Below are 21984 nucleotides of genomic sequence, written 5' to 3' on the forward strand. Positions count from 1 at the left end.
TCAAATTCCAATTACCATTGGCTTTGTGGATCGTGACATTTTTCGCTATTCAATGTGAGTATTGTTATTTTGCAATATTTCATATTTATTTATTAATACTCGGACTGTTCATGAAAACAGCCCTTTACCATTATTGCAATATTATTTGTCAGTCAATTAGCATTAACATAACTTGAAAATTTAGTTCTATTTTCATTAATCAATTAGTGCCAAGTAGCTTGATAAAACAACAAAGTTAAAGTCATTTGAAAAACACGTAATGTTCCTTCTCAATATCCGATTGATCAATGAGCAATTTCGATATTAGACTCCACGCGCGAAATCTGAATTTGAGATCACTAGTAATCCGTCAATCACTGCTATAACATGACAAATAGGTATTTTCATACAGAGGCATAGACGAACGTGTCCGACTTGACGTGCTCAATCGGCCTATTGTGACGTTGCTACCTCGAATATTCGCTCTCGCAACCGAGTGCATCTGCGTGCCGCTACATCTCATTAGACATGTGACAGAGGTGATACAAAGTGTATGAACCAGGTAAGCATTACCATACTAGGCTTCTCCTGCTGGAGAAAGTGGAACTTCGCGAATAATTTGCAATGTATTTAATTGATGCAGATTAAAGTGGAGCATTTAGGTGTCAATTAAGTCACATTCCTAGTTGTCATTTTTGTTACATATAGTTATCATTACATCGTTCTCACTTTTCTTATTGACGCAGATGCAAACAAGAATGACAGATGAAAGTGATGCTTACATTATATGCTTAAAAAATTTTTTCCGATAATTTAGTTTTTTTCATCACTGAATCTTTTTATTACAAAAGTATAAAAACGAACATATTTTCAAACATATTAAATTACATACAAAAATAAGACGTGCATAGTAATTAATAACATCAAATAATAATTATTTTACAATATCTTTAATGTGATCGCCAAACTGTCATTTCTGCTAATGGCACCCTTACAACTGGAATTTGATTGTATTTCTAAGAAAACAAGAATAAATGTAATGAAAGTTTTATGGGAAATCCAGTATTAAATTTTCGAGAAATTACCTTTTTGAATATTTTACCACAGCTTGCATGACTATCAACATCAACATCTCTCTTTATATTTATTACTAAAGGTGGTTTACTTGAAGTACTTATACCCTATGAAAAGTTTAATATATTATTATGTATATTTATATGATGAAAGAACTTTAAGACATAATTTGATAATATAATATGGCAACTTATTTTACAAGCTCCCACCTCATTAATCTCATCTTCAGGTATAACATTTTTATTACTTTTAGTATATGATCTTTTATGTTTCGTTTCGATTGGCTTCACTTCCAACTGTATTTGTTTAAATTTAAAATCTGTTTCTGACTCTAGAATTGTTTTGGCTTTTTTATTTCTTTTTTCTGATTCATTTTTGGCGAACACACTATTTGAGTTACATAGGATATCATTGTCGATGTTTTTAATAATTTTCTTAGGTTTATCTTCATCCAAGTTATATAAATCAAAACTCTTTGGAATTTCTTTGGTTGGGCTATCAAATATGTCAATTTTACGTTTTTTAACGTTATCCATTGATCCAGCTTTATCTATATCATCTAAATCAAAATCTCTGCTTTTCTTATTCGATTTTTTGAAGCCCCATTTATCAATTTTACTTTTGTTACTGTTATTTTCTTCAGTTATCTGTGATTTTGGTTCTTTAAAAATATTGACATGCTTGGTGTCTTCGGGCACAGCTTTTGTTTTGAACATTGAACCTCTTTTTTTACTAGGCCAAAACTGTTTAATATTTTCATCTATTTCATCAACATCTGACGTTCCGTGTTGTTTTTTGCTATTATTAGTTTTCTTTTCATTACACTGCAAATCTTGTTCATTATTTGATAAAATAGATGTTTCTTTTTTTCTAATACTGTCTGATGCTTTTAAGTTTTTGTTAGATATTTTAGCATAACTAACAAAATCATTTTTAATAGTATTTTTTCCTGGGATCGATATTCTACTACAATCATCACTATTTTCTATTGACTTTTCATTTGTCATTCGAATGTGTGTACCTGCTTGACTTGAAGAATTTGATACTTGAAAATCTTGGTTTAATAAGTCTTGACTCTGACTATCATTTTGAATATCATTTGTTTCAGGTATCAAACTTATCTTTGAAACTTTGTATTTTGTATTTTGATTCACAACACTTGTAATTTCTTGTGTATCTAACGCAAGTACTTCAGAAGTATCTTCTACATGACTTCTTCGTTTTAATAGTTTTATAAAGTCATACTCTGGATTGCAATATTGATCTAAAGAAGCATAAATAATAGCCAGAGGTATTTCAGTTTCGTTCACTGTTCTTACGTTTTTTTCTTTCATTTTGTTTTCTGAAAAATTATTAAATCAGAATACTGTTATTTAAGCTAATTGAAATAATGAAACCAATTCTATGAAAAAAATTGTTTATATCATACGTAATAAAGTATCAAATGCTACCAATTCTTCTGTTGAGCTATCATTGATTGGTACTTTCATAATAATATAATTATTTGAAAAAAATATATCTGGTATACTTGAACTTTTAGCATACACCTTGACTGAACCACCTGTATAGAGTTAAAATGAATTAAGCACAATAATTTTAAGTTCTATCTGTGAAAAGAAAAATTATGAAATTGATTGATTGTACCTGCTTGTTGTATCATTTCTCTATACTCATTACAACTTTGTTCAGTGAAAAAAATGAAAATTTTATTTTGAAACAGTGTTTTTCGTAAAGGGTTTGGTTTTAAGGACACCTTTCGTATATTAACTCCTGTATCTTGCAGTGAAAGTACAAACAAACTAGGATCTGGGAGAATTGTGTTCTCTTCTATACATTTCTTTAGTTGTATCCAGTAATCAATACCAATTATAGGCACACCGTTAATGAGTGCAAATATAATCTGTTTTCAAACCAAAATTTAGAATATTATTAAATTTATTTGAATTTTATAGTGTTTAAAGGTGTAAAATGTATTTTAAAACCTTAGTTGTTGTGGCAGCAGTAGTTGCAGTTAAATGAGTACAATGGCTATTATAAAAATCTATTATCAAACCACCAATATCATCCATAATACTTTTCAATTTCTGTTTATGTCCTGCATTTAATCGAGAAATAACTGTTACAAAATGAATATATTCAACACTAAAAATAAGAAGATCATTTATTCAAAATGAACTGCATGTGCATATTTTACTTTCAAATCAGTATAATGTTAGTAATAAATACAATGTACAATCTTTGAACTTACGAATAAATACAATTCTGTAAACCAAATGTCAAGGTGTCACCATGATGTAATTCAAGTCCTTCTTTTGTTACTTTTAATTTAGAACCATTTCGAACTATGAAGCTTCCATACTTAGAATTACTATCTTTGATCAAGCATGTAGAAGATTCTTCTGATGTCTGAAAGAGGTAAAGATATTGATTTCAAATTTAATAATTGAAAATAAAATTCATAACAATCAAATAAAATTTTAGATCTAAGAAATATCTACAAAATATTTCTAAAAAAAACTATTGATGCAAAAATTAAATGATACCTGCACTTGTTCTTTCAAAGTAACTGTTATTAATGCATGAGCACGACTTATTGAAGAGTCGTTTTCTAATATAATGTCTGCATCTTTTCTACCAACTTTAACTGTTTTATTTGGTTTCAAGTATTTTATGTTTCCTGTAATAATTACAAATACATTAGTGAATTTAATACTAAAAATCTACAACAAACAACTTATATTAAAAATAGTGCAACCTTTGGCATCTTTTAACATCCACATTATAAATCGGTAGCTTTTAGACACTACAATTTAACAAAGAAAAATATTATTTTCAGAAATATCTTCGAAGTTCAATCACTTCATAACTATTTATATTCTCAAGCGAACATTTTTCAACTTAATATTAAATTTGCACGAACGTTAAACATTTGAATGATGCGTTTCTTTCAACGAATCTGTATCAATATTTTTAATTACGATTCCCACTCACAAGGCTAAGGTTAGGAAATCCGACTTCTCGGATGTCCGTAAAATGATTTTTGTTTATTCCTTTTCCTACATATGTATATATGTATATATAGTATTCCTTATGCTGCTATAATTAATGATCAAACGAACACAGTGAAGTTCGATCATAATTATATGAGTAGGCTTGTTCGAAGATATTCCATATGTAGTACCGCAACTCGTTGCCAGGTGACGCCACTATTTAGAGATAGAACCGAAGGAAAAGAGGCACTTTCTTCCCCTTCCTAAGTCCTATCTCTCTTCCCGCCTCTCCTACTTCATTTAGTTTAGAGAAAAGCGAGGTGATTCTAGGGTTGGGAAAATTACCATTAACACATATTTCTTGTTTTTGTTTTTTTTTTTTTTTTTTTTTTTTTGGGGGGGAATGGAATATCTTCGAACAAGCCTACTCATATAATTATGATCGAACTTCACTGTGTTCGTTTGATCATTAATTATATTTCGCCTAGCTTGTTCGAAGATATTCCATATGTAGATGTTTAGAGTGAAATTAGCTGTTCCTCTCTGTTAAATGTATTTATTATAATATATGTGAATATATTTAAAATTACGTTACAGAAATAAAAGACTTTATATTAAAAGAATGAACATTATAAACACTTTCTTTAAGTTATGCAATAACTGCTGCTGCGAAATTCCTATCTGTACTCTTAACAATAGGTCTGTTATAAAATCTAGCAAAAACCTTTGAGTTCTCAGACCAGCTGGCTGCATTCCGTATGGTACCAATATCTAATCCTTCCCTTAGAGCTCTTGATGTAGATGCATGCCTTGTACTATGGGCAGTGAAGAACTCATCGATACCTGCTTGTCTCATGACTGTTCTAATCCATCTGCTTATCGTCTGGGAAGTTACTTTTTTAAAAGGTTTTATAAAAGAAATAAATAATTCGTCTGTATTGCCTCGTAAATCTCTAGTCTTCTCAATATAAAATATTAAAGTTCTTGCAATACAAAGTGTTTCTCTGTGAGGAAAATAAGGAAAAAACACTATAGGATCCTTTGATCCTGGCCTTGAGGTTTTGATAAGATCTGAAATTCTGATCTCTACTCCATTACTCAAAAACCTGATGTTCTTTATCTTAATTAGAGCAATAGATTGTACTCTGAATGCTGATCCTAAAGCTAATAATAATACTAACTTAAAAGTAAGATTCTGAAGGCTTAACGCTGACAGTGGATTCCAAGTTTCTAACATATTAAGAACAACCTCCACATCCCATGTGCAACAATACTTTGGTGCAGTTGGCCTGGTTCTAAAAACACCCCTGAAGAATCTATTTAAGAGAGGGCTGTCTGAATTATTCTCTTGATTGATTAAGGCAATAGCTGATCTAAGTGAATTGAGCGTACCATACGCCGCACCCTCGTTGAACTTTCTAGTTAAACAGTTAACAATCTCCTTATCTCCTGCGTTGAATGGATCTAACGCTGATTCCTTACAAAATTTCCACCAATATTCTAGGGCTGAATTGTACTGCTTCATTGTGCTGTTGGCCACTGATGATAACATGATCTCTATTGTCGCCTCCTCCAGGTCCTTTTTCTTAAAACTCTGCCTGACAGTATCCCTGACACCAGGGTAAGCTCCGAGGCCAATGGATGAGTTCTGCTCCTACAAGGTGAACATAGCAGATTGGGCGATGGTTGGAAAGTTATGAGTTTGCTTATTAAGAGCGCTTTAAAATCCGGGAACCAAGGTTGTACAGTCCATAAGGGGACCACTAAGATGCCTGTTGAATATTCCTCCCTGATTTTCTTTAGTATTCTAGGTATCAACGCAAATGGAGGGAAAGCATACCAAAAATCCTGCTTCCAGGAAATGGTTAAAGAATTGATAGCGAAAGCATCTGGGTCTCTCTCCCAGGAACAATATTTTAAACATTTTCTATTTATGCGTGAGGCGAATAAATCTATGGATGGGCTACCAAACTCCTTAACTAATTCCTTAAAAGCCTCCTCTGCTAGCTCCCACTCTGTGTCTAGATTACTGATTCTGGAACCCTCATCTGCCCTGTTCTCTCTTGATGCTACGTATTCCGAAAAAATCCAAATTTCTCTCTTAGCGCACCAATTCCAAATTTTCTTAGCTTCAATATGCAGGTCTTCATGTTTAGTACCTCCCATCTTATTAATGTACGCTATCGCTGTAATATTGTCAATTCTCAACAGGACCTGAATACCAGTTCTTTGTGATAAAAAGCATTTTAATGAGAAAAATGCTGCTCGAAGTTCTAATAAGTTTATGTGTAGCTCTCTCTCCTGACTGTCCCAAAAACCGTTTGCTTTCATTCCCTCACAGGTAGCACCCCAGCCTGTCTTAGAAGCATCAGAGAAAATAGTTAAGTCAAATATATTTGACCTAATTTTGTTGTAAGAAGGTAAAATATTAGCCTTCCACCATTCTAGTTCTTCTCTAGCTTTTGTGTCTAGATGTACTGATTTGTACATATTGTAGTCCTGAATTGTTAACGCATCTCCCTTGAGTGTTTCTAAATATTTATAATGTAACCAGCCGTAAGCTACTGCAGGGCAAGCTGCTACTAACACTCCTATGCACCTAGCTAGCATCTTGATTCTTACTACCTTCATCTCTAAAATTGTGCTGACCATCTCGAATATTCTAACCTTCTTTTCATAGGGCAAGGTTAGGGTCATGTCTGTTGAATTAATATTTACACCTAAAAATCTACAAAGTCTACTTGGTGTGGTCTCACTCTTATCGAAATTAATTATAAATCCCAATCTCTGAAGTAACGAGATAGTCAAAACAGTATCATTCCTACATTTGGTTTCAGTGGATCCTATAATAAGGAAATCATCTAAATACACTATTACCTTAATCCCCTTTTCTCTTAACTCCTTTAATACCGGTTTGCCTATCTTAGTGAATACATATGGGGCTGATGATAAGCCAAAGGGTAAAACGTTGAATTGGTACAAACGATCCCTATATTTAAATCTAAGGTATTTCTTTGAATCCTCATGAATTGAAACTAAAAAGTATGCCTCCTTTAAATCTAATCTGCACATAAAATCCCTCTTCTCCAATAAATTTACAACTGTGCGAATATCCTCGATTTTAAAATGTTCATGATTAATAAAAAACTTTAAGTTCTTCAAATTTAAAATAAACCTGAAGGATCCATCAGGTTTCTCTACTAAGAAGAAAGAGGATAAAAATTGTCCTTCAGTATATTTACATACTTCAACTGCTCCATTGTTTATTAATTTATCAATAGCCTTATCCATCTCTTTCTCATAACCCCTCCTCGGGTACACTTGGGCTGATGGTTCTTTATGTTGAAAAACCGGGGAATTAAAACAAATCTTATAACCCCTAATTGTTTCTAAGACAAACCTGTCCTGCGTAATAAGTTCCCATTGGTCTATAAAAAACCTTAATCTTCCAGTCTTTACCTGTGTTATTCCTATCTCCTCCGGTGTTGGTAAGGTTGGGATTGATTGTAGAATCTTTTCGTTGGCTCTGATCTGCGACTGGACGTGTAGGTGCTGCTGTGCGTGTTTGAGCCTGACCGATGATTCTGGTACTGATTCTTGTAGCTCCCCCTGCTCCCACGGTTGAAGGGGGAGCTTCTCCAGTTTAAAGAATTCTTAGCGTTGTTGTTATAGCTGCTGAAAGGAGGTCTGTTATAGGTGTTCTTTGGCTTCAACTCCTGTACGGCTCTTTCCATTGCTTTGGCGTTTTCCAAAACCGTTTTGAACTCGTCCCCGAAAAGTAAGGAAGTCGATTCTCTATTCTTTGCAATTCTCTGAATATTTTCATTGTATCGACCCATGATAAAAAGTTTTCTGGCATTTGAGAGTTGATAAAACAGATCACTCATTAGTTTAACTGCACCTCCTAGATTCTCGAGTAGGTTTCTAAAGGCTCAACTCTATCGTTAATGATCATACTCAAAGCCGTTGCGGCTGCAGCCAAAGACGCCCCTGCGAGTTCTTGATACTCTCTGAAAAAGCCATCTTTAGTCAGTGCCTTCTGAGTAAGGCTTACTGCGATCTCTTCATTAAGTTTTGGGGCCTCGAGGTTTATTTCATTATTTCTTCTAGGTATTTTAGATATTAATTTTAATTTCTCCTCTTTATTAGAAATGCCTTTTGATGACCACACTTTTAACCTGTCGGCTACAGTTTTAATAATAAGGAATTCTTTGTTATTCTCACTAATAGGATTTTCTCCTAAGGCCGCCATTGTCTCCTCCTCAATCGGCTCATTGTCGGCCATCCTGATCTCTCTTTCTAGTAGCTCACCATCCTCTCTTTCCTCATTCTCCTTGTTTTCCAAACGCAAAACATCTGCAATTATTGAACGAAGAACAAAGGAGTGTAGATTCTTATGGGAGTTTTTCCTTTTGACATCGACTTAGAATCGATGCTCAGATTTGCCCATATCGGCTAAGCTTGCCATTGACATCAACTTAGTATTGATGCTCGATAGTATTTCATCTTACCCTCATATGTGAGTATCTCCTCTTCTTTCTGTAAGGTGTCAAGTTCGCCGTAAACTCTGTTCATCAGCTTCTCCGCCTGACGTAATTCCTCCATCTTTTGTCTAACACGATCTTCTTTGTTTTCCATTTTGCCTGTGGCTTCACCGAGCGCCAAGAAACGAATGAAGTAGGAGAGGCGGGAAGAGAGATAGGACTTAGGAAGGGGAAGAAAGTGCCTCTTTTCCTTCGGTTCTATCTCTAAATAGTGGCGTCACCTGGCAACGAGTTGCGGTACTACATATGGAATATCTTCGAACAAGCTAGGCGAAATATAATCACTGGCGAACGGCCATCACACACGCGCAGTGATCATATGGTGGTAGTCGCAGGCAATGGAAGGGAAATCCAAACGGAAAAAGAGCGCGGGAACTTTTTCTTTAATTTAAATGACTTTTATTTAATTATGACGATTCTTATAATATTAAAATTAATTTAGTTCAAATAAGAAAGTTTATTGGTACGCTAATAGTTGTACTATATATGAATAGAATAACAACTAATTAATATTTTTTTTCATTTTTTTTTCATTTATTTTTTTTAATTTCAAAAAATTAAATATTTTTTGAAATTATATCAAATAAAAATAGAAAAATTGATTACCTAACGTTCCATTGACAAAATTATGAACGCTATGATATAGTTGAATGAAGAATTGAAAACAAAATTTTGACCCAGAACTGAGTACCTATAAATTTGATTTTTTTTACCTGGCTCCTGTGTTTTAGAGAACAATCTTATACATGGCGCGCGACGATGCAATAATATACGATTTTATAGCAGCGATGCGATTAGACACGGCGGGCCACGGAAAATTGTGTTTAATAAACAAGGTGTCGATGTTGATATGGTGATTTTTTTCTTTGTGTAAATTTGTAAATATGTCTTTCGGTTGTTTTGGCACATCTACTCCAACAGCTTCGTTGAACTTTACTTTTGCTACGGGTACTACAGCAACAACAACTCCGATAAAGCCAGGTAAAATTTAAAAACATTTCTTGAGGTTAGGTAATATTTTGGAAAGCTTTTTATTTATCAAAGTAAAAGTATACAGTAAAAATATACGTATATGTTAGTATTAATATTCATATCCTACCAAGATGTGATTAGTTTCTAATAACAATGCTACCAAAATTTCTTTAAGATTTGATAAGCTGTAATGTTAATTTTGAAAAGTTTTCAGCAGTAAATTCTATTCTACTCTCTCATGGAACTGTTACTTGTTCGGCTTGATGTCTCTGCTGATCTATCTCTCCTTAAAAGAGGTTTTCGTGATCCAGCACAGTTTGGATCACATTCATTAAAACCCTTTTGTAAACAGTTATAATACTTTGTCTTCCAACGTTTCATTAATAACAATGTTATGCAGCAAAGAAATAACAGGGCAAGAATAATTGAAGCACATATTATTAAGATTGTTGTAGGTGGCATTGATGTAATTTTATCTATAGTTTTGCTTTTGAAATCCTTTACATCCTCATAAGGCATTGATGAAACTTCAATGTCCAATTCATAAATTTCAACTTTTCCTTGAGTGCTGCTAGTTATACCCTTAGAAAGATCTACAGAATTGTCATCTAGAATTTGATCAAGCACTGGTTTCATGTCCTGTTTACATTATATTGTTCATTCTAATGTTTATAATAATAGTGATTATAACAATGAGTATCTTACCATGATTGATTTGTTATCTTATAGTTAGAAACAGTTTTATATATTATTGAAATCAAATTTATATTATATTATCAAATTTATAGTATGCTAATTATATTTTTAGGTCTGTTTTTCAAATAAAGATGTGAATGTAGGCACTAATTTCAATAAAAACAAGTCAATATCAATGTAACATAAGATGTTTAACATAAACATGTATAACTAATTTGTCTAAAATTACAATTTCAATATTTATTTCAGCTGGATTTGGATCACTCTTTGGCACACCTGCATCTACAGCCCAATCTATGTTTGGCACACCAACTGCTACCACAACTACAACACAATCATTATTTGGTACACCAGCATCAACTGCTCAACCTATATTTGGAACACCTGTTGCTACTACAAATCAATCTATGTTTGGTACCCCAGCTGCTAAATCAAATCAATCAACATTTGGAACAACAAGAACTCAACAGCAATTAACAACTTTTGGAGCTAACAATACTTTTAATTTAGGTGCAACTGCATCAACAAGTATTATAGGTGGAACTAGCTTTGGTAGTTTTGGTAAATTTGGTACTGCAGTTACAATTACCTCAGCTCCATCATTATTTAGTGGATTTGGAGCTGCTCATCCGCAGCAACAACAATCTACATTTGGATCAACATTTAGAGGACTTGGAGCTAATCTTAGTACTAATGGAACTTCTACTGGATTTGGAAGCTTTAGAACTGGTATATACAACTATTGCTTTCATAAATCAATCAATATTGCAATATTTAAGAAATGGTATTTCTTTCATTATCTAATTTATTGTCTATTTTTATGGCTAGGTAGTGGATTTAATAGTCTTGGTTCACCTTTGTTTGGACAATCACAGCAACAGCAACAACAGCAACAACAGCAACAGCAAGCCCAATCAAATTTAAATTCTAATACATTATCAGAAGCATTATACAATGCTGTTTTTAATTGCCAATTATTCAATGATGAGAGAGACAATACAATAGCTAGATGGAACTTGATCCAAGCATTGTGGGGTACAGGAAAAGCTTATTATTCAATGAATGCTCCACCTTTAGAATTGAATCAAGAAAATCCATTATGCAGATTCAAAGCCATAGGGTACAGTAGAATGCCTGATGCCGATAATAATGACGGATTAGTTGTATTCTGTTTTGATAAGAAAGAACCAGAGTTAAGAAGCGGAAAGCAACACATAATAGCATTGCTAAATCAGATTTTAGGGAGCAAACCAAATCTCACTATAACTGTTGATAATATCAAGCCTATTGGGGAGACCAAAGGTCAAGTTACAATTTTCGTTACGGAGAAAGGAATCACTGGATCTGTCAGAAAAATACCTGCCAATGAGTTGTATGCATATCTCACTCAAAATATGCAAAGACAGCAGCTGATACAAATGGGAGTAGAAAACGCATTTCCACAAGTGAAATTAGATCCTGCACAATTGAGAGAGTATTTGGACAATCCACCATGTTCGATAGATCTACGGCTTTGGAAGCAAGCACAACTTGATAATCCTAATTCAGAATGCTATATCCCTGTACCAATGATTGGCTTTCAGCAAGTAAAACATAGACTAAAATGCCAGGAAGAAGAAACATCAAGATACAGAGCTTTCCTTGATATGGCTACTGACAGCATTCAAGACTTGCAGAGGCAACATGCAACAACACAAGCCAAGCTGAAAGAACATAGGAGAACTCTATTAGAACTTCAACACAGATTACTCCAAGTAATGATAATGCCGTCTCTATACTATCCTTACATTGTAATATTTTCTTATAATATGTTATGAATTAAATTGTGATTAGGTCTTGGTGAAACAAGAAATAACCAGAAAAATTGGATTTTCACTGCAACCAGAAGAAGAAGCCTTGAGGAATAAGTTCAAAATCATGCATTCTCAAATAAGTGCTCCAACACAATTCAAAGGCAGAATTAGCGAGATGTTATCTCAATTAAGGATGAGGAGGCATATAGACTCGCAAAACCATGAAAGATATACAATGGATCCCATTGCCCAAGATGACATAAAAACTGTAAGTTTCCAGTTTTTAAACATGATGACACTTATAAATTACGTTGCTTATTTCAACTTTCCTTTTGGCTTCCAGTATTTAAATATGGAACAACAAGGCATGCAGGAAATAATAGCAACAGTCAATGCAGATTTACAAAGTTTGAAAATCATCAAAGATGGAATGTCAGATCTCATACCTGGCCCGTCTATGCTCTCGTGAATAGGTGTATTTATAAGATTAAGTATTTACTACGAAACATTCTATTGAGTGAAATCTATTTTATGTGAACGCGATGTATCATAATTTAATTTTGTTAAACGACATTGTTAAAGTTCAGAAGTAAGATATAATAATTTAATATTTATAAATAATAGTATTGTTCTGTATGATAAATTATGAAAACATTAATTGCTACATTCCTCAGCGTTACTTTTTGCTTTGCATTGGAAAATGTGATTGGCAATTTCTTAGAACAAGTTTTTTACATGACAGCCATTTTGTAATTATGGATATTTTTTTGTTCTTACTAAATAGTAATTGAATTTCATGCGACATAAATATATTTTAATTAGAACAATATTAATATGACTTTGTATAGAACCCAGCACATAAATCCTATGAGTGAAGCAACCATGATTTGGTGAATCCAAAGGAATCTAAAATAAAGATAATTTTTATTTGAAAATTCAAACAATATTATAACTATAGTTTAGAAAGTACCTTTTATATTTTATCCGACTTTGCTCCAAAGTTATTAAATCATCTTTAAACAAAAAGACTCGGACTCCTTTAATGCAATTGGCAATATAGTTTTCCCAATCGAAATTCAACATCGAGAATTGAAAAATTTGTTGATCACGAGGGTCTAATTGATCCCATAAATCATGCACATTTTCGTCCTTGTATAGCCAAATATTCGTGCTAAAGTAATATACTAGATCGACCATTGTGTGGAGTTTGTCATAAGCCGTCAATAGTCTTTGAACGAAATACAGTCGTCATTGAAATGTTTCTTGTTAAATTTGAAAGGAAAGTTTTGTCGTGAGTCAAACACATACCTTGATTTTTGCCCAATAGCGCGAATAGCAACGTCGATACAATAGGCAGGCATTAAGTGGAGGAGAAAAATGTAAAGATTGTAGAGCCAATGTCGTTTGGTCAGTTGAAATATAGCACACCACAGCGTATTCATCGACGGGTATTCGTTAATATACTTAACCATGTATTTCTTAACTTGGTTCCAAGCAATCGGAGCATCGTTTGTCGACGTGAAATTGTAAATGAGAATGTTTTCGCCCCTGATGCAATCAATCGAAACAGTTATTCGTTAGTCTTGAGCTTGCATTTTTAACGATGAAACGAGCTTTCTACATTTTCCTTGCTGACCTGTCGGTCCGTGTTGCCGTAGCCCAAGCACAGGCTATGATAGCGTTGACTGTCAGATCAACCGGAACGACGTTGACCAAGGATCTCGGATCGCAGTAGCCAACTCGCATCAATCCACCGGCGACACTTGCTACGACGCCTGCAAAACCGGTGTAGTTGTCGATCCAGCCAGGCGTCGGCTCGCAAGCCGATGGCGATACTAAAAGGTCGGGTGCACGATTGACGTGGCTTTGAGTTTCCTCGATCACATTAGCACAGTTTATTTACCTATTCCGGGCCTAAAAATTCCGACCGGCAGCTGCGCGCACGTTTCCCTTACGAGGTCTTCGGCTAAGGCCTTGCTGAAAGTGTAGGTGTTGGGCCACGGCTTTATTAATCTGAAAGGAAAAAGCACAGCGGTCGATGAAAGGGCGCAAGTTGCGCGAGGGCCGCTTCTAACGTTTGCACATGGAACCTACTGTGGAGTGATCGCGTCGATCAGCTTTTCTGGCAAACCGTCAATCAGCAGTTGAAGCTGTTTGTGGCCGATGGAATAATCGTGAAATGCCTCTTGGACATTGGCAGCGAAGCAGTTGGCGTACAACGTCGACACATGTACAAAAGACTAACATTCGATTGATCTTGATTATCCGAGCTAGGTTTTCGAGATCGCGCGCGCGCGATTACCTTCAAATTTTTCATGTTTTTGCACAGATCCACGACGTTCGACGTGCTTCGGACGTTCGTTGCGAAGGCTGCGCTTAGATTTTCGTCGAAGCGCACCGTGGCCGCGACGTGGAAAACAACGGAAACCTGCAATGAGAGTCGAGCAAGCGATTGGCCGCTTGGCTTTGACCGGCGAAGAGAAATCATACTTGTTCCTTCAGGAGGTCCATGTCGTCGTCGGCGATGCCGAGATTCCGCCGCTGGCAGTCGCCGGCTATACCGCGCAGCTTCTGGAGCTTTCTCGCGTCGCGCCTGTGAGCGTCGAAAACCTGCGGCGAAATATCGTTGATCGGTTTGATCCCGAGTGACGCGCCACAAATCACGGGACTTACAGAATTGTCGAGCAACTCTCGCATTCTTTCGTCCACCGTCTTGCCTTTTTTTTCGCGCACCAATACGAAAATCCGCGAAACTCCGGGACAGCCACGCAGTAACTTTTCGATCAAGACTTTTCCCAGAAAACCGGTTCCTCCTGAAAACAAAAATCGCGTTCAGACGCTCCACGGCGTGCTTTTCAAATTGCATTCGTCCAGAGAAGACGACAGAAATGCCAATACCCGTGACAAAAATACTTCGGTTTTTATAAAACTGCTGAATCGGCGTCGAGCTTACTGTCCCTCTGCTGCGATCGTCGACGTTCACGTCGAAACCATCGACTTGGTTGCAAATATTGCCGTGTAACTCCATTTTTGGAAGAACTGCAATATGTTTATACAGGCTTTTCAACGATATATTCTATTGGCAGGAATGAACAAGTGGACGAACAAGTACTATTACAAGTACTATTCGTATCGGAAACGAAGAACTGCAAAAATGTGTCTATATGAAAGGGACGAGCACTGCACCGGCAGACGATCTTTCGCTCGCTTTTATTCTACTCTCCCCTCTTCTATCGGCACTAGCGCTCGTATAATAAAGTTCATCGCGAATTCATTGTTTCGGCCTATGGACACCGATTCTACACTAATCTTTACATTTCGCTTGTTTAACACATCCCCATTGAATGCCAATAATAACCTACTCGTATATTTTCTTTTCTGGCATCATGTCTTTCATAATCGTACGTTTGGTTCGTACGATTTTCTTTTTGTCAAGCGGCCATCTTAAACCTATAATTTTTTCAAATATTTATTTATTTCCACAAGAATATTTTCAAGCTAGGAGAGAACTACTTCAGATCGATATCAAAGTACTATAGCCCGGCTGTACGCTCATCTTTCGTATGTTCGCCTGTTTTCCGAATGTACTCATACGTATTGATTTTTGAAGTCACCTGAAAGTCTTTTAACTTACAATTTTTTAACATTTTCAGCAGAAAGTATCGCACAAGGTAGATATTCGGCTAGACCTTTGATTAATTCATAATCTGATTTAGGAATGATTTAGGTCTTCATAGATGAAAGTTAAATTCATCAACATTTGGTTGATCTATCCCACGAGTGATCGCAAAAGAAATCTTACTTTTTCATGAAATAAAAAGTACAAAGCTCCAGTACAATTCGGATGATTGTAGCCAAGTATCTCTAACAAAAAACTTTACTAATCGATGTTATCTCAAGGTTAGATAAATATCCTACTTTATTTGAAGCATTTTATAAAGCAACAATAACATTCCCGTGATCCTCAAATATGTCGCAATCTTATAACTTATAAATCTTGATAATTTCAACTAATTATTGAATTTATTAAATGATTATTCGATCATTTCTTCGGCGGAAGAGTTTTTTCAGCGCATGATTACAGTAAAGTGATGACGTAAGTGAACAAATTCAAAAAAATACATTTCAGTGTAAATACAAGACAAAAAAAGAATAACGATAATTGTAATTGATGCTTATAAGCGAATATCCTCGGAGAATATTAAAAAGTCGAAGAATACACGAATGAACAGTATAATTTTCATCTGAAATTGTCTGCAACCGTTTTAGTGATTTCGATAAACATGATTGTATGGGCGGTGTTTCTTCTGCAACGAAGGATAATCAGGTAAAAATCACCAATGTATAAATAATATACAAGTATTTTATTAAACAAAATGACACAGTTTAGTATATGAATCCCTGAAAATATAAGGCACTTTCTTCTCCACGTTACATGGCTGCTGACAAACAATCTCCTCATATACAGACAATAATATATAATGTGCGTGTTTGTGTGTGTGTGTGTGTGTGCGCGCGCGCGTGCGCGCGTGTATGTCTATCTATGTACAGTACGTCTCGCTCGCGTATCCATAGAAAGCGCGACACCGGGACAAAGGCCAACGTCGTTCGTCCCGGTGTCGTGCTTCCTCCTTCTCGACTGTCTTCGATAGAAAGAAAAAAAAATAACGAAGAAAGAAGAGAATCGCAAAATTCGCAAAAATAATTAACAAAATCCAGTCGCGGCCTTGCAAGCAGAGCACAGCCAGTGAACCAGTTTACGCGCCAACTGCCAAATGCAGATCCACTATAGTTTGGTAGTTGCGACCGGTAACGATGGGTTTGTTCGTTTTGCTTTTGTCTTATTCAGCTGCCATGAGCATTTCGTCGCGATCGACAAGTATTCCCGTTTGTCCAGCTCGCACGCGTACACGCGCGAAGGTGTGCGCGGCAAAGAGCACGAGCGAGAGAAAAGGGAGAGCGAGTATGTACAGAAGCGGCGGGCGACGAGTCATTGGCTCCCCCCCGAGGTAAGCGTGCGGCACGGCGTGCTGACCTGCGCACGCCGGAGATTGGTAATATTTGGCTTTGAGAAGCGCCGCGTTCTCCGATCGACCGACAACAAGAACGAGCGAACGAGGGTAAGGACGACAATGTACAAGCAAGAACGAGGAGAGGGACGGGCCGATCGGGCGGTCCGCTGACTCGATTACACCGCGATCGTCCTCGTGGCCGGTCATTTGTTGATGGTCAAGTCGAGCGGCAGGTCCTGGTCCATGTCCGCCGGCGCGACCTCGGCGGACCTGGCCCGCAGGTCCTGCGCGCAGGTGTTGGCCGCGGCGCCGGAGCCGTCGGTGGCCGGCTGGCCGGCCGGCCAGACGCTCTGCAGGCCGTAGTGCAGATCCACCGACGCGAGCAGGTGTCGGAACAGCGGGTTCGGCGAGCTGAGGATCAGCTCCGACAGGATCTTGGTCTTCTCCAGCAGGCTGTTGCTGCCCGCGTGCTTGCAGCACTTGTGCTTGCAGCAGCACCGCTCGCAGCCGCTGGCCGCGCCGGGCGGACCCTCCTGGCGGGCCGGCGACTCCGACGGCTGCTGGTCCATGGGCGCGTCGGCGCGCTTTATCACCGAGTTGCGCACTACGTCGGCGCTGCCGGCGTAAGGCGTCGGCTCCTGCTTGAGGGGCGTGCCGCTGCTGCCGCCGCCGCCGCTGCTGCTGCTGCCGGTGCTGCTGGTGCTGCTGTTGACGATGGAGTCGATGTTGCGGTAGTCGACGCCGCTGGCAGCCTTGTCTTCGCTCTTGATCGGCGTGGACTGCATGCCGATGCGCGGCGTGGCCGCCATCGGGTGGTCCGGCGGCGACGCCGCGGTCGCCAGCTGGGGCTTGATGTCGATGGGGTAGCTGGGCGTCGGCTGCTTGAGCACCGGCAGCTGGCGATCCGGCAGGATGTACTCGTCGTACGGCGAGCGGCTGTAGTGGTGGAGCTCGTGCTCGTAGCCGGCGCCGGCCTTCGCCAGCGGCGTCGAGATCTGCGCGGCCTCCAGCCGGTGCTCCTTGCCGCGCTCCTGCAGGCTGTTGTACGCGTTGTTCCACTCGACCAGCTTCTGCTGCTCCTCGAAGCTCGTCGACGAGGCCGTTGTCTTCGGGCTCTCGCTGCAACGCAACGGCGAGCTCTGAATTGGTCCGGCGATCGCCAGGCGGATGCTCGCGAGGGCCGGCCGGCCCGTTACCGGTGCGCGGATAGTTACCTGACGGAGCAGATGGAGCTGCTGGTGGCGTTGCTCTCCAGGCTGGAGTTCTTCTTGTCGGAGTCGGAGCTCGGACTGGCAGCGGTGCTTCTGTTGTCGGGGGTGGCGCCGAGTTGGTGGTGCCTCTTGGTCGTGGCCAAGTCGTCCTGGGCCTTGTCGTGGTGATGGTAGTGGTGGTGGTCGGCACCGCCGGCGCCGCCGCCGCCGCCGCCGCCGCCGCCGCCGCTGTTGTTGTTGTTGTTGTTGTTGTTGACGTAGTGGCGGTAGGTCTTGACGTGCTTGCGCAGGGAGGACGGGTCGGTGTAGCGCTTGGGGCAGCCGGGTATCTTGCAGCAGTAGGGCTTGTCGACGGCGTGAGTGCGCGAGTGCTTGAACCGATCGGACGAGTTGGAGTAGGCCTTGTTGCAGCCCTCCACGGGACAGGCGTACGGGCGCTCGCCCGTGTGCGAGCGAGCGTGGATCTTGAGGTTTTCCGCGCGGCTGAAGCTCTTCGAGCACTGAAAGCAGTGGTGCGGCTTCTCGTTCGTGTGCGTCCGCACGTGCACCAACATTTTGTATCTGCAACGATCCGAAGGGGCGAGCGATTACTCTTGGCTGCGCTTCAGAGGGGGGGATACACCTCTCCGCCGTCCGATCGGCGCTTGCCCGGACCTGGCTGGCTCTCGGTTTCGCGCGACAACGAGACCGAAACAGTGGCCTCGTTGTCGCGCGACGCCACGGCAACCCTCGTGCATAATAAGAGTAGCCGGCTAATCACCTTGCGTTGAAGCCTCGGTCACCTCTCTGGCAGCCATCCCATCCGCAGTAGAACAGTCCCCTGGGACCGGGCTCCGAGTGTACTTTGCCAACGTGATCCGCCAGTTGTTTCAGGGACGCGAACCATCTGCCGCAATTGAGCCATCTGCAACGCGCGTACCGAAAAACCAAGAGAAAAGAGCGCAATCGGTATGCGTACGTTATCTGCCTCGAGCCCCTTTCCCCCTATCTTCGATTATTGTTAACGCTTAATTTTCAGCTAATCTAAGCACGGCTTATCGTTGTTTTGACTCTGCGCAGTCGTGTTGACGGAAATTTGTGCCCGAGATTTATGCGTGCTCGGTCGAAATCTTGGCCGGAGGACCGATAAAAAATACCTCTGTCGCGTCACTGCGCACTGGCCACATATCATCCGCACGATTGGAGCCAGAACTACGTGAATTGGCATCAATTGGTCGCGCGCGTCTGCGTCACTCGACGGACGACAATCGATGCGCGCTCTCTCTCTCTCTCTCTCTCTCTCTCTCTCTCTCTCTCTCTCTCTCTCTCTCTCTCAGGTATATGCGCAAGAAAGACGAGTGCGGCTGTACGACAACTTTTACGGGGATACCGTATGCCCCCTCCTCGCTGTTTGCTTGCCTGCGCGATAAAATATCGGCTTGCTCGCTTGCTTGCGCCGCCGCTCGCGATCATCGAGTCAGCACGTGAGCAGCGCGTGCAACGCGCTTCTGTCGCAGCCGCGCGAGCACGTTACGAGTCGACGTGCGACAGCGGCATTACGCGCTGTTATCTCGGATTTGGCCGATGACTCGCGCGCTGACGCGTCGCCGAACGGTGCGCCGACATCTGAAATTGGGACTGTGCACCGGCGCGAGCGCGCGCAGACGACAGCGAGACGCGGAAGAGTCGCCGCGACGAGCGACGCCGAGTTACGTAAAGCGCGCGACACTGGTTTTATCGACGCCGATCTCCGCGTCGGATTCGCTGCCGTCCTCGCGAGAGGCGCGATTCTTTCGGATCCTCTCTCGGAGAAGCGCGCGACGACGACCTCGGAGCGCGCGACGGAGCGTCGCCGAGGTCGCGCGGCGCGCCTCGCCCTTGGAGCGCGCGAAAGGCGACCGTCGGGAGAAGTGCACGTCGCGCGGTCGCGCGCGTATTTACAAACACGGCGAGCGCGGCGCGGCAAAGAACAGTGGCGGCGCGTACCTGCACTGCAGCTCGGTGCGCTCGGTCCTCAGCTCGAGGCTGGAGTTGGAGGCGTCGGAGTCGCTGTGGGCCGGACTGGACGGCCCGTTGCCGGCGATGGCGGCGGCCGCGGCCGCCGACTGCGCCAGCATCTCCTCGTCTTGGGGCATCGTTCTGGGCCAGCCGCTGAAGAGGCTCGTGGTGGTGGGCGAGATCGGCGGCGAGGGCGGCCGGCGCTGCTGCTGGAGCTGCTGCTGGTGCTGGTGGTGCTGGTGCTGCTGCTGGTGCTGCTGGTGCTGCTGCGCGAGCAGCTGGTACGGCAGCCCAGGGCGGTAGGCCGTCCTTGGCATTCTGCCGGGCACGTAAACGATCATCGCGCCGCTGCTCGGTCGTCGAGGGGGAAGGAGGGGCCGGGCGACGGGAGCGCGCGAGAGACGTTCCAGGTCTCTCCGAGCGGCGGGCGGGGGCGCGCGAACGGCTCGAAGGGCGAGGACGAGGTCTGCTGCTGCTGCTGCTGCTGCTGTTTCTCGGCGGGGCACACTCTCGGCACTAAGTCAGAAGCAAGCACTTGGTCCGAGTCCTTATGGTCAGATGTACTTGAAACGGTTGGACTTGAGGATGCGGTAGCTCAGGAATTGCTTGCTGTACTCGATGGGGAACATCACGGGGCCGGTGGCTCGACTTAGCTCGGCAACCAATTCTGGACGGAGCCACCTCGATCGCACTGCCGCTCTCGATTCTCTCCCGCTTCTCTCCCGCTTCTCTCCCGCTTGCCGCCGCGGCGCACTCCGAAACACCCACTTGTCGCTGGCGCGCGCGCGCGCTCACTTCCGCCCTTCCTCGTTGCGCACTACTCTCTCGACGGGGTTGCGGCCGCCGCTAGGAGCGCGCGCTTGCCATGGCGAGGTCGGTCGCGGTGGTTCGGCGAGAGGCAGAGTCGGACTGATCGCGCACTCGGCGGCCAGGCCGACTTTTATAAACAGCGCTATCTCGCGTGTGCGCGACAGACCGGCGGAGAGACGGAGCGCGAGCGGCGGCCGCGGAGAGGGGCGCGCGCCGCGCGGCGACGGCCACGATAACAGAGCCGAGGCGATCGCTGGGCGTGATTGCCGTCCGACCGGCGATCGCTGCGCGGCTCTCACGTGCGCGCGCGCGCACTCCGGAATTTTTCCGTCGCTCCGAGCTCGGATTTTTCCGCCTCCGCTCCGCCAGCCGTACGAGAGACGCAGCGCGTCGCCGCAGATAAGGCCGGACTGCTCCACTTTTCGGCCCCTCGCCTCGGACGCGCTGCCTCGTGCGTCCGCTACGGCTGCCGCCGCCGCTCTCTCCTCTCTGGCTCGTCCTTTATCCGGTCCTTGCGCACCTCGCTGCATCCACCGCCGAGCGAGAACCGATGCCCAAAGTTGGCGCTCCCGCGAGCGGCAGCTCAGGGGGGGAGAGAGAGAGAGAGCAGATAAGAGCGCGGCGGTAAACAAGAGGAATTTCGTTTGGGAGTAATTAGCCGGCGTTGTGTGCTCTCGGCGGCGGCGGCGGCGGCGGCGGCGGCGGCGGCGAGGATGATAATAAAAGTCGCGCGCGATAAGCCGGACGCGCACGCATATACGCGTTACCCCCCGGGAAGAGAATCGTGATATTCGCCGAGGCTAGGCGCGCCGGGCGAAGGTGCGCGCGCGCGACGGCAATGAATCTCTATCGACGCCGGCGGAAAAAAAAATTCCCCTCGCGCGCCACGGCTCTTAAAGAGTTCGAGAAGGGAGCGCGCGCGCACA

The 21984-nt window shown here is 42.0% G+C and overlaps 6 protein-coding genes across 7 annotated transcripts; 1 reads left to right on the forward strand and 5 right to left on the reverse strand.

Moving 5' to 3' along the window:
- Window positions 1–809: 809 nt before the first annotated feature.
- On the reverse strand, window positions 810–4130 carry LOC131668749 (nibrin-like). Of its 2 annotated transcripts, XM_058943159.1 has the most exons (10): window positions 4045–4130; window positions 3809–3856; window positions 3597–3730; window positions 3302–3459; window positions 3036–3195; window positions 2698–2953; window positions 2483–2614; window positions 1263–2395; window positions 1065–1160; window positions 810–995 (listed from the first exon to the last, which is right to left on the reverse strand). In XM_058943159.1, the coding sequence occupies exons 2-10, from the start codon at window positions 3831–3833 to the stop codon at window positions 930–932; spliced, it is 2160 nt and encodes a 719-aa protein (XP_058799142.1). In that variant the 5' UTR covers window positions 3834–3856; window positions 4045–4130; the 3' UTR covers window positions 810–929. The 2 variants fall into 2 exon arrangements, with proteins under 2 accessions (XP_058799142.1, XP_058799141.1); XM_058943158.1 differs by having other exon boundaries at window positions 3809–4090.
- Window positions 4131–4692: 562 nt separating this feature from the next.
- LOC131668714 (uncharacterized) lies at window positions 4693–6740 on the reverse strand. Its single transcript, XM_058943097.1, has 2 exons — window positions 5790–6740; window positions 4693–5697 (listed from the first exon to the last, which is right to left on the reverse strand). Exons 1-2 carry the CDS (start codon window positions 6738–6740, stop codon window positions 4693–4695), a joined length of 1956 nt encoding a protein of 651 aa, XP_058799080.1.
- LOC131668742 (uncharacterized) lies at window positions 5562–8763 on the reverse strand. Its single transcript, XM_058943151.1, is given in 4 exon segments — window positions 5562–5697; window positions 7503–7965; window positions 7968–8399; window positions 8555–8763. Coding segments are annotated over 3 exon segments (1011 nt in total). The 5' UTR covers window positions 8682–8763; the 3' UTR covers window positions 5562–5697; window positions 7503–7513.
- A 508-nt stretch (window positions 8764–9271) lies between these two features.
- LOC131668805 (nuclear pore complex protein Nup54-like) lies at window positions 9272–12833 on the forward strand. Its single transcript, XM_058943248.1, has 5 exons — window positions 9272–9568; window positions 10505–10984; window positions 11084–12009; window positions 12089–12316; window positions 12392–12833. The coding sequence occupies exons 1-5, from the start codon at window positions 9472–9474 to the stop codon at window positions 12515–12517; spliced, it is 1857 nt and encodes a 618-aa protein (XP_058799231.1). The 5' UTR covers window positions 9272–9471; the 3' UTR covers window positions 12518–12833.
- Window positions 12834–12855: 22 nt separating this feature from the next.
- Window positions 12856–15086, reverse strand: LOC131668806 (putative fatty acyl-CoA reductase CG5065). The gene is made up of 10 exons (XM_058943249.1): window positions 14947–15086; window positions 14722–14861; window positions 14539–14658; window positions 14351–14476; window positions 14143–14288; window positions 13952–14061; window positions 13685–13883; window positions 13357–13596; window positions 13019–13276; window positions 12856–12954 (listed from the first exon to the last, which is right to left on the reverse strand). The coding sequence occupies exons 1-10, from the start codon at window positions 15074–15076 to the stop codon at window positions 12867–12869; spliced, it is 1557 nt and encodes a 518-aa protein (XP_058799232.1). The 5' UTR covers window positions 15077–15086; the 3' UTR covers window positions 12856–12866.
- Window positions 15087–17125: 2039 nt separating this feature from the next.
- On the reverse strand, window positions 17126–21172 carry LOC131668707 (zinc finger protein GLI1-like). The gene is made up of 4 exons (XM_058943088.1): window positions 20237–21172; window positions 19032–19175; window positions 18275–18832; window positions 17126–18179 (listed from the first exon to the last, which is right to left on the reverse strand). Exons 1-4 carry the CDS (start codon window positions 20587–20589, stop codon window positions 17264–17266), a joined length of 1971 nt encoding a protein of 656 aa, XP_058799071.1. The 5' UTR covers window positions 20590–21172; the 3' UTR covers window positions 17126–17263.
- Between the last annotated feature and the right edge of the window lie 812 nt (window positions 21173–21984).

This window comes from Phymastichus coffea, unplaced genomic scaffold (genome assembly GCF_024137745.1).
Source record: "Phymastichus coffea isolate CEN01 unplaced genomic scaffold, Cenicafe_Pcof_1.1 PCOF00083, whole genome shotgun sequence".
Lineage (NCBI taxonomy): Eukaryota > Metazoa > Arthropoda > Insecta > Hymenoptera > Eulophidae > Phymastichus > Phymastichus coffea.

Excerpts from the sequence above, each read along its gene's own strand:
- LOC131668749 (XM_058943159.1), bottom strand. The coding sequence starts at position 3,833 with ATGTGGATGTTAAAAGATGCCAAAG. Across the intron at positions 2,615-2,697 it reads AGAAATGATACAACAAGCAG|GTGGTTCAGTCAAGGTGTAT; the intron begins GTACAATCAATC and ends AACTCTATACAG. Across the intron at positions 2,396-2,482 it reads AGCATTTGATACTTTATTAC|AAAACAAAATGAAAGAAAAA; the intron begins GTATGATATAAA and ends ATAATTTTTCAG.
- LOC131668714 (XM_058943097.1), bottom strand. The coding sequence starts at position 6,740 with ATGACCCTAACCTTGCCCTATGAAAAGAAGGTTAGAATATTCGAGATG. Across the intron at positions 5,698-5,789 it reads TAGTGGTCCCCTTATGGACT|GAGCAGAACTCATCCATTGG; the intron begins GTACAACCTTGG and ends TTCACCTTGTAG.
- LOC131668805 (XM_058943248.1), top strand. The coding sequence starts at position 9,472 with ATGTCTTTCGGTTGTTTTGGCACATCTACTCCAACAGCTTCGTTGAAC. Across the intron at positions 10,985-11,083 it reads ATTTGGAAGCTTTAGAACTG|GTAGTGGATTTAATAGTCTT; the intron begins GTATATACAACT and ends TTTTATGGCTAG. Across the intron at positions 12,317-12,391 it reads CCCAAGATGACATAAAAACT|TATTTAAATATGGAACAACA; the intron begins GTAAGTTTCCAG and ends TTTGGCTTCCAG.
- LOC131668806 (XM_058943249.1), bottom strand. The coding sequence starts at position 15,076 with ATGGAGTTACACGGCAATATTTGCAACCAAGTCGATGGTTTCGACGTG. Across the intron at positions 14,289-14,350 it reads AAAACATGAAAAATTTGAAG|TCTTTTGTACATGTGTCGAC; the intron begins GTAATCGCGCGC and ends ATCGAATGTTAG. Across the intron at positions 13,597-13,684 it reads ACGGCAACACGGACCGACAG|GGGCGAAAACATTCTCATTT; the intron begins GTCAGCAAGGAA and ends TGATTGCATCAG.
- LOC131668707 (XM_058943088.1), bottom strand. The coding sequence starts at position 20,589 with ATGATCGTTTACGTGCCCGGCAGAATGCCAAGGACGGCCTACCGCCCT. Across the intron at positions 19,176-20,236 it reads CGCACCGAGCTGCAGTGCAG|ATGGCTCAATTGCGGCAGAT; the intron begins GTACGCGCCGCC and ends CGCGCGTTGCAG. Across the intron at positions 18,833-19,031 it reads GACCGAGGCTTCAACGCAAG|ATACAAAATGTTGGTGCACG; the intron begins GTGATTAGCCGG and ends GGATCGTTGCAG.